The 10,256-nt window shown below is 44.5% G+C and overlaps 1 protein-coding gene across 1 annotated transcript; it reads left to right on the forward strand.

Moving 5' to 3' along the window:
- Positions 1-1,943: 1,943 nt before the first annotated feature.
- On the forward strand, positions 1,944-5,566 carry Cap-G (Chromosome associated protein G). Its single transcript, XM_089549899.1, has one exon. The coding sequence runs from the start codon at positions 2,118-2,120 to the stop codon at positions 4,983-4,985; it is 2,868 nt and encodes a 955-aa protein (XP_089406025.1). The 5' UTR covers positions 1,944-2,117; the 3' UTR covers positions 4,986-5,566.
- Positions 5,567-10,256: the final 4,690 nt, after the last annotated feature.

Here is a 10,256-nt window from a genome sequence, read left to right on the forward strand (position 1 = left end):
AACCGGACGTTGTCTTAATGAGCGCCTGCTTGAACACAAGAATTCTTTAAACAAGAGAGGACATCTTCCAGACCACTGCCAAGCCTGCTCGAAAGAGAAGCGTATAGCCTGCAAGCCTCGACTATATGATTGCAAAGTGCTATTGAAAAGCCGAGATAGGACTGAACGTGAGCTTGTGGAAGCCCTCTATATCAAGAAGCGAGGTGATAGTTGTATTAGTGACACGTCAGTTGTTCTTCGCCACAGTGAAATGCTGTTTATTGATGCGTATGTGTGAGAGGCGATTGTCTGCGATCAAGAGCATGGATAAGAGCAAAGGCTATTTAAACGTTCTTCCCTGAATAAATCCTGTTGAAAGTGCAGCGCTCGTCCTGTTCCCTTCCTCGTCCGTGTTCCCGTTTTGCGCTCTCATGTCTTTCACGAATATGCACCAACAAGCCCAGCTTCAAGTACTTCTCCCTATAAGTGAGAACTTGGGTCATTATTTTTCTGAAATAACCGAAACCAAGTTCGAAACTTTGTCCTTCAGCAAACACAAAGTGAATATCGCTGGCATATCGCCGGCCGTGCGTCCAATGACGTCACACACGCAATGTTGCCCGCAGAAATCTCCCTGATTGAGGCTACGAAATGGGAAATTTTAAAATTTGTTTGCTCTGCAGCAAACACAGTCCCGCTGCGAAACTGGGCATAAAGGACCAAAAAACTGCGAAGAACGTACCATGAAAGTTTCAGCAAAATCTGAGGAGCCAGAAAAATCGCCGGAGTTACCCTTTAAACAGTATTTTCGAGGGGTTAACGTGTGCATTCGACACAGGTAAAAAATTTTCTATATAGATAGGTTTGAGATATTCGGGTTCGACTGTATACCTTTTTATTTTACTTACTGGCGTCACACGGAAAGGGAGCAAACTATTAACAGAGCTTTACGAAACCCATCATCGTCATCCCATCTCCGTTAAAATAAATTGTTTCGGATACCGAACCCGTTTGAACCAGTTCAAGTCTGTTCAAACTGGAATGGAATGTCGCTGCGGAGCCGAATACGGAATTGAACCAGAAAGGCATGAACCAGAACCCGAACCGAACCCGAAAAAATTCCGTATCGACGCCCCGTAGCAAAGGATTCCGATTGAGGATTCATTTCGGCGTACTTTTGCTGGATTTTTTGTAGTTTCAACCGTAAAGGTCACGGAAGGTGTAATCCCTAAACCACCATGCCCTAAACTCCTAACTAGGGCTCCAAAGAGGAGACAAAACAGAATCGTTCATGTTTGTACCGACTGTTGCGTAAATCAGAGAAAATCTAAAAAAAATTCTCTCGGCCTAACCGTACGTTTGTTCGGGCTGAAAGTTTGCACAAAGGTTGCATTTGGGGATCAGTTTTGTTTTATACTACACTTAGGTTGGGTACTTGTCTGATTCGGTCAGAACTATTTGGAAATCCCCATCGTCTGGGGCGACGGCGAACCAAAACCGAAAGCTTCACAGCAGTGGTACCCGTGACGCCATCTTACACCCACCGGAGAAACGATGGTGAACCTGGGTGATAGTTAATTAAAAGACTAGCGCACAAAACTAGGACAAAAACAGAGAAAGAGACAGGACGTCCTGTCTCCTTCTCTGTTATGTCTTGCACTGCTTCGCAGCACAGAGCACCACGCAAAGATAATTTGCTCACCAACTTAGTGCAGCTGCATGTCGTTTTCGGTTTTGGTTCGCTATCGCCGCAGATGATGGGGATTTCCAAATAATCCTGACCGAATCAGGCAAGTACCCCACCTAAATGTAGTATAAAACAAAACTGACCATCAACTGCAATATCTATGCGAAATTTGAGCCCGAATAAACTTGCGATTAGGCCGAGACAACTTTCGATTTTCTTTATTTATGCGACAGTCGATAGTACTGATCCTTCCGCAAGTGGCGTGACGGTCGCGAACCTGCTTGAGCGCGGGGAGCGCGCCAACGGCGCCAACGGTCGAGCTTGACTTTTGCTTGCCTGCTGCCGGTTCATATTTTCTCATGTACTTTGAATTGTTTGAGTGAGCAGTTCACAGTAACTGTGTGTTTTTCAAGACGTGGCTGAGCCCGGCCGACTGTTGTGCTAACGCAAGATGACTGTGACGTCGATGACCACGCTCCGCGACGTTTTCACTATTTGTCAAAACAAGCCGAACGCTTTTGAAAGAGGCCTGGAAGTGGCGCGGAACGTGTACTGCGATACTCCTCACGAAGAGTTTCTCAAGGATTTCCTGTGGTACCTTCAAGTCATCATTCCGAACTCTGAAAGCAGTGAGTACGCGGAGCGTCTTCTGGACTTTGCCGCTCGTTTCGTCGCCGCGCCCACGGCGCCGCAAGAAGAGCCTGCCGCGGGCAACAAACTTTTGAACCCTATCCTTCGTAAAGTGCTGGAGTGGAGCGAAAGCGGCAAAAAGGTTGTTCGTGAAAGATGCTGTCTTTTCGTGGACAAGCTGCTGAGCTACGTAACCGACGAAAGCAGTATTGACGACGAACTCTTTGAGGAGCTTGAAAGCTGTATGCTCGCGAGGCTTCGAGATCGAATCGGCAGTGTTCGCAGCCGGGCTGTGGGCGCTCTGGCGAGGCTTCAAGATCCTGCTAACAACAAGTGCAGAATTGTTGAGAAGTTCTTGTTTCACCTTGAAGCGGACACCTGCGTCGATGTCCGAGCGGCCATCGTCAGTCACATGGTCCCGTCTACGCGCACGCTTGGACCCTTGATTGAGCGCACGCGAGATAGTAGAGATGCTGTGCGCAAGCTTGCATTCGAGCGCGTCGCTGAAAAGGCACCTGTGAGGTATCTGAAGATAAAACAAAGAACAGAGCTTCTGGACTGTGGTCTCAACGATCCTTCGAACGGCGTCAGGCAGGTTGTGACAGAGAAGTTGATCCCTGCTTGGTTGAAGCACTGCCAAAACAATGTGACCAATTTGATAAAACTGCTTGATGTGCATGGATCAGAGAAAGTTGTGGAGGCACTCTTGAAGGCACTTCTCAAGAAGTACGGTATCGACATGTTTATCAAAGATATCAAACAGAATTTACTTGACCAGGACAAGCTTATTGCAGAAGACAAGCTCAGCTGTGAAAGTGCATTGTACTGGCGGATGCTGGTGCTGAATCTTCGGTCTCAAGGATCGGCTGAATCAGAGTCACGTATAGATGAAATCTTCCCAGATCTCACTGTTTATTGTGGTTTTGTTTCAAAGTACGTGCTGTCCTTTAGTACAGAGTGGGAAGCACTTCGTCAACTTGACCATCAGTTTGTTTCACAGCAGCTCATATTGCTGATGCAGTCAGCTGATCTCGCTGACAATGCTGGAAGAGAACGTGTTCGTGATACTGTCCGAAGACTGCTCCTTTCGCCAAAAGTTGGTTCACTGCAAATCCCACACCTCATGAAGGTGATTCGATATGTGCACCCAAAGCCAGATGACACACTCCAAGAAGTTGAATCTTTACTGCCCGAAATCCAGGCACCACTCTCTAGCAGCTCACAGAAAACGCAAACTCAAGAGGAAGCTCAGAATATGGACCTCTTGATTGCCAAGATTAAGGTGCAGCTGAACATACTTAAAGAAGAGCTTTCAACTTCTGTTGAAAAAGAAGATTTTGATGCGGCTAAATTGACCAAGCAGAAGATCACTGAGCTGGAAGGCGATCTTCGTGGCCATCAGTCCAAGGTAGCGGAGCTGACACCAGAGCCTGAAGAAATTGAGTGTGAGAGGAGTGAAGCAATTATTCTGAAGTGCCTTACACTGGTTGCTGAAATGATTATCACAACACCACTCACATCTCTGTCTCCTTTTCTTCTTACATGCCATGAGCACATTATTCTTCCTGGGATTGTCAGAATGGATACAGCCATTCGTAAGCAGGCAGTCAGGGCACTGTCTGCCTGCTGTGTGCTGAGTAAGGACGTTGCTGCCCAGAACCTGAAGCTTCTTTTTGAAATTGCACTGGTTGATCAGCCAGTCATTCAGAGCATTGCATTGGCAGGAGCTGTCGATGTTCTTCTTGTCTATGGGTTGGACACATTTGATGCCATGATCCAAGCTGTGTTTGAAGGAGACGATGATGAAAATCCTATTCCTCCATCCAAGGCCTCCTCTGACCTTCTGGTTGACTTCTTGACAAGATGTACTGACATGGAAGATGAGAACATTAGGGCCGTAGCAGCGGAAGGAATGGCCAAGTTGCAGCTCTACGGTCACATATGCTCTTCAACTATTATGTCAGCATTAATCTTGCATTGGATCAATCCGGATGCTGACAAAAACGGCAGGTTTCACCAGGTCTTGGGTGCGTTTATGAAGATGTACTCACTAGGTGGTCCAAGAAATACCCAGTGCTTTGAAGAAGCGTTTATGCCCACACTGGAAGCGGTACTGACAGCCAAGTCTCAAAACCCTCTGACAAATCTGGACCCTTGCGATGTTCTGAACTTCCTTGTTGAAGTGACCTTGCTAAGATCACCAGGGAACCCATTGGAATATGCCTCGGAAGATGAACTCAAAGAACCAACACCACATGATAGACTTGCCGAGCTGCTGTGCCGAGAAGTGCTGAAGGACCCGGAGTCCTCGGATTCTTTCTACTACCTCAAAGCGCTCACTCTCCTGAGGATCACCCAAAGGTGTGCCATGTCTGACCTGATGTCGGCTGCTCGAAAGATGGAAATAAAGGTGAAGGCAAAGCGTGCTGCCACACTGGTGAAGCGGTTCAAGGAGAAACTGATCGCACTGTCACCTGCTTCGGGTGGACCGGATGAGGTGTTGTCATCAAGCATAACCATCGAGAGCGCGACATCAAATGAAAGCACCATCCTTTCGGCAAAAAAGAGAAGGGCCCTTACCAGGAGGACCGCCCACCAAGGCAGTGACTTGGTCAGCCCCGTGAAAGAAGAGGAACCAGAGCAGCAGCCAAGTTCTCTGGAACTGTTTTCATCAATCTCCAGTCGATAAAATGTACTGTTGTATTTTATCTGTGGTCATGCAGCTGTTATGCATGTGCTACAACCCACACGTGACACGTTGTCATTGCTGCCACTGTGTGCAAGAACTTTGTTTACTGCCTGTAATTGTTGCACAGTCAGCATACTCTTATGAACAGCCATCCACTTTCACCTGTGGCTACCATTTTCATGACGTTTTGTACTTAATGTGTTGAGGTGAACATGACGAACACTTGGTTGCATACACGACAGGAGCCACCTTTATGCTGAAGTGCAGAGGAGTTCTAGGCTTAACCAATGTGTAATTTGAAAAGCATAAACACAGGCCATCATACCAATGCTTGCATCATAACCTTAACTGACCATATTTCTAATATTTGTATCTTTGTGCCTTCAATTTCAAGATCTTATCTTTCTTGTTGTAGAGTTGCTCTGTAAAAACCAGATTTGCATTTTCCATTCATTGTAAACATACCCTGTCTGTTTTTGTTACCAGGAAAATGTGTTAAGAGTACTTGAAAAAATGTCACAACCTTTTATGTCTTTGTATGTCCTGCAAAATAAACTGGCATGGATTACCTATATATGGTATGTTAAGTGTTGGAAGTTGCAATTGTCAGCATCATGCAGTATGTGGTCTTGCTTGAACTTGTACGAGTAGAATGGAGCTGTTAATCCTCTCAGTTTAAAAATTCTTTCTGAAGACATTCACATTTGCATACATTGACCTGAAAGCAGGCTAGCAGTGAACAAATTATTTTTCACAGTATTTGGTAAAGCCTGGCACCCACAGTGGTGGTTCAGTGGCTAGGGCTTTTAGCTGCTGAGCACAATGGTTGCAGGCTCAAATTCCAGCTGCTGTCGCCACTTTCTGATGCAGACAGAATGCAAAAAATGCCTATGTACTGCGTGATATTGGCGCATACTAAGAAATTTCAAGTGGCTGAAAATGGTCCGGAACCCTCCACAGCAGTGCCTTTCTACCTCCCTCCTTCAATCCTCCCGTCACAGTGCAGTGCAAGCACCCTGCACCTTGCGAGCCATTTCTTTTTTTTTTTAACTGAGAGCCTGTTTTATGGAATATTCCAAGGGTCAGGCATCGAAGCTTACATTCCTAATTCAAAGCAATCTCTGCTTAATTACGAACCTACAGTCACTTAATGCAAAAACAATCAGCTTGTTACAGTAACCTATTCAATAATGCATAATGCTCAGCATTTCCAGTGACAGTGCTTAAATGTGTCATGCTCTCAAAGCAATAGCGACTGAGATAACTGAAAAGCAAAGAAAGTGTTTGTAGCTGTTGTCAGTACTTAGTTAATAATTAAAAAAAAAAATGGTTTTCCTGACAGGCTTGTTTCTGGTTTATGAAGTGTAATGGCCAAAGGCGATTCAGGCTGTGAGGGACACCGTAGCGGAGGGCGTCCGGATATTTTCGACCATGTGGGGTTTTTCAACGTGCACTGACATTGCAGAGTACATGGGCCATTTCGCCTGCATCAAAATGTGACCGCCACAGCCGGGATCGAACCCGTGTCTTTCGGGTCAGCAGCCGAGCACCATAACCACTGAACCACCACAGCGGCCAGGCTTGTTTAATTCCACTTTGATGTCATTTAGGGACCTGCATTTCATGCGATGCGTACAGCCTTCGTCAAAAGTTTAGAGCCCAGGGGGTATCCTTCCAAGCTGTAAGTGAGGCTGCAGTACCACTCACGAACCCGTTGGAGGCAGCAGTATGAAAAATCGTCTTACCGTCAAGAGATTCTGATCACTAAGGATGCATTACAGGCCACATACCCAGAAGCAAATGGCCTGGAGTCTTAAACTTCTGACAAAGGGGGTACATCCATGCCCATGACACCATGAAAATGAATACTGAGCTTCGTAGCGTGCGAGTGCTTCAGGGGCTTTAAAATGACACCTTTTGTTGAAGCTGGTCTTTCCACTGGCCTATTAGTCCTGGTTAGGGCCGGCTGCAGCAACACTGTTCCAGCAAATTTCTTAGTCTCGTCATTCCATTCAACTCTTGGCTGTCCTCTATTATATTTTACTCCCTTTGATATTTTCTTCAGCACTCTAGTAGATCACCGCTGCCTGTTTATTCCTCTTTACACATCCTGCCTGTGTCCAATTTTAAATTATATTCAACTTTCCTGTGCTTTCAAATCCATGCTTTCTTTTTATCTCAGTGTTGCGCATTTCATTCCTTTCTATCGCCCAGAATTCTTCACCTAATTTCCAATCTATTTGTTAGCCGGAAAGTTTAGGAAACATAATTGGGCACTGGCAAGATACATCAGCAGTACACTTTCTTTCAGGGATAGGGCAAGTTGGAATGACAACCAAATGAACTCCACCTGTCTTACTAGCCTATTTTTTTTTTTTTTCACTCTAGGATAACTTGGCCTTGATAACCGTACTTGCCTATTTCGAGAGCCTTATTACCTTCCATAAGTTGTTGCTCCTTTGCCAAGTTGTTCAAAATTATTTTGGGTTTATTCATGTTGATTTCCATGCCTAGCAATGCACTTTATTTGTTTAGGTTCTAAATCACTACCTACAGGTATCCAATATTAAGTTGCTTATCAAGCAGCCGTGGTGGCTAAGTGGTTATGATGCTCGGCTGTTGCCCTGAAAAGCACGGGTTGAATCCTGGCTGTGGCGGTAGCATTTCAATGGAGGCAAAATGCTAGAGACCTGTGTACTGCGCGATATCGGTGCACGTTCGAAATTTCTGAAGCCCTTCACTATAGCGCCTCTCATAGCCCGAGTAGTTTTGGGACATTAAACCCCATAAAACCAAACCTAAGTTTCTAACCAGAAGATAGCAAATCAAAGGCTACCACGGTATTTCCTACTAATCATTACAAGTGAGCTAACTCTCCCCATTTTTAAGTCTGAACACTTTTGTAAGCATGTGATGAATAACAGTGGAGCCATTGTGTTGCTCTGCATGTGGCATTTTCTCTCTTCTAGGACCACTAGGCCATCGTGTGACCTTTGTAGATATTTCCTAGCGAATTGACGAATGCTTTTTGGACACCATAGCTGTGCACCAACTATTCAGATTTACCTTTCGAAATAGGCCCTTAGCAGCTGCTAGCTTCTGCATAGCACTTGAAGTGCTTGCAGTAAAAAAATGCATTCTGAAAAGGCAGTTTTCATGCGAAACCCTCAACATTTCTGGGGTGCATAAATCTGGAAAACTTTGGTTTTACAAAGGAACAGTCCTAAGCGTAAGCCACCCTAAAGTAGCAGCATATGTAATGTAAAAGACGGCGAAGGATTGAAAAGAATGCAGGAAACGGTTTACAGAGTGCCTCACAATCCCTTTAAATTCACTCCGTAGGCTACAGTCGTCAAACATTTCGATCGGGTATTGTCCTACCTATTTGAAAGACAAAGTAGATGTTCTTATGTACAAAAATATGCACCGAAGCACGCATTCTGGCTTCACAGACAACTTTATTGTGATGGGCGAGCTGTGGCATGTGTTTTTTGAAATACATTAGCAACACGATGGGAATGAAATACAATAATAAAGGTTGGAAAAGTAGTGCTACAGCCTGAAGAAAAGATTATGTGCATAGAGTCCGGCACAGAAGACTCATATGAACTGCCCTCAAGCTACCGGCGAGCATATTAGAGACCTTTCGCATAGTGTGTACTGTTCATCATCACCACATACTGCAACCACCGGTCACCAATGCGCAGGAACAGATCACGCCAGGTAGCTGGTACATCAGTGCCATCAGCACAAGCACACCGGATGACTCAATGCAGGTGGCTGCGGCAAGCAGTGACACAAGACGGTATACACTATGCTAAATGTCTCTTATTGTGTGATGACAATGCAGCAATGGTTAAAAAAAATAAATACTACTCTAAAATTCCCTGTGATGCAAAAATGCTGCACACTGGACTGTTTCGCTCAAATGCCCTCTCGGCGCTGTCAAGGTTTCCTACATTTACAAATCAGTGAACAAGGTCAAGCAAAAAGTAACAATATTTCAACGAAATACCAATAGCTTCCACAACAACAGTTCTTACAAGCTGCAAAATATTGATAATGAACTCCAAAGCGACACTCTGAAATGATTTTGGAGATGGCTTTGCATGATGCAATTCACAGCGTGTTGCCCAACAGTGGTAATGGGAATTTTGTGACATCACTGTGTTTCTGCTTGCATATTCCGATAACCTCAGTCAGTGGTACATTTGGATGACTACATCGGGTCGCGCTTTCAACTTTAAATCAGCCCTTTTCTCTCAGCAGCCCAATGTAATGAAGATGTGCCAGCATTACTTACGCATAGAAAAGTGAACCCTCAACTCTTTCAAAAAGAACCTGCAGGAAGCTGCCAAGTCATATGATGCCCTTTAGCAATGCCTCAAATTGATGTAGACATGAGTCACATAGCTGCCAGCCAAGCGATAATACAATGACATTGCCAAGAGTGAATTATTTAGAATATGCTCTTTACTTTCCATGGCTCTAAAAATGAAGTGCTGACTGAGAACGATCTTATAGTGCTGACATAACCATTTCATGTCGTGGTATTGCACTATGTCAAAAGTTCCCACACCACAAGGGCTGCTACCAGGCCGTGCAGTGTGGCTTGCAAGAGATCCTCAGGGTTCTAGACCTATCAATAGCAAGGACAACTCTTGTCACGAACTCTCTGTAGCTTAGTGGTGTGAAAGAAACTCTCGAAAAGCCCCACTACAGAGCCAAGCTGCAAGTAGCTTGGACATGTTTTGCAAACAGATTTCTACATGGTACATCACATAGTTTCAAATCCGCAGCATCATACATTCAAGCATCATGGCAAATAAGTGAGCCAGAAAGGATGAAACCTAGCCAAGGAAATCAAAAAGAGAACATTCAAAGGAGGCTTGTGTATGTAAGCCTCAATCAAGAATATACATTGCAAACAAAGGCAGTGAGTGGTATATACAACGCGTACATGTGATTAAAATTTGATTCAGGCTTTTCATTTCCATAACTACATCGCATATACAAAGCAAAACACCTTTCTAACACAAAAAGATTACTCATAGAAAAAACTGCTAAAAAGTTAATCAGTAAATGTACAAAAAGGAACAGCAAAAAAAAAATATTGTCCCACACTTTAACAGGAAGATTCACAAAATTTGTTGTTCATACACCAATATTCCTAGCTAAAAGAAAAATAAAATAAATGCCTGCAAAAAGGATGGCCCATAGAAATCAGGCTTATCAAAGCAAATACTGCCAACATACCTACTCCAAAACTAC

The sequence above is a fragment of the Amblyomma mixtum genome, chromosome 6, assembly GCF_055824585.1.
Source record: "Amblyomma mixtum isolate Tamu chromosome 6, ASM5582458v1, whole genome shotgun sequence".
Taxonomy (NCBI): Eukaryota; Metazoa; Arthropoda; class Arachnida; order Ixodida; family Ixodidae; genus Amblyomma; species Amblyomma mixtum.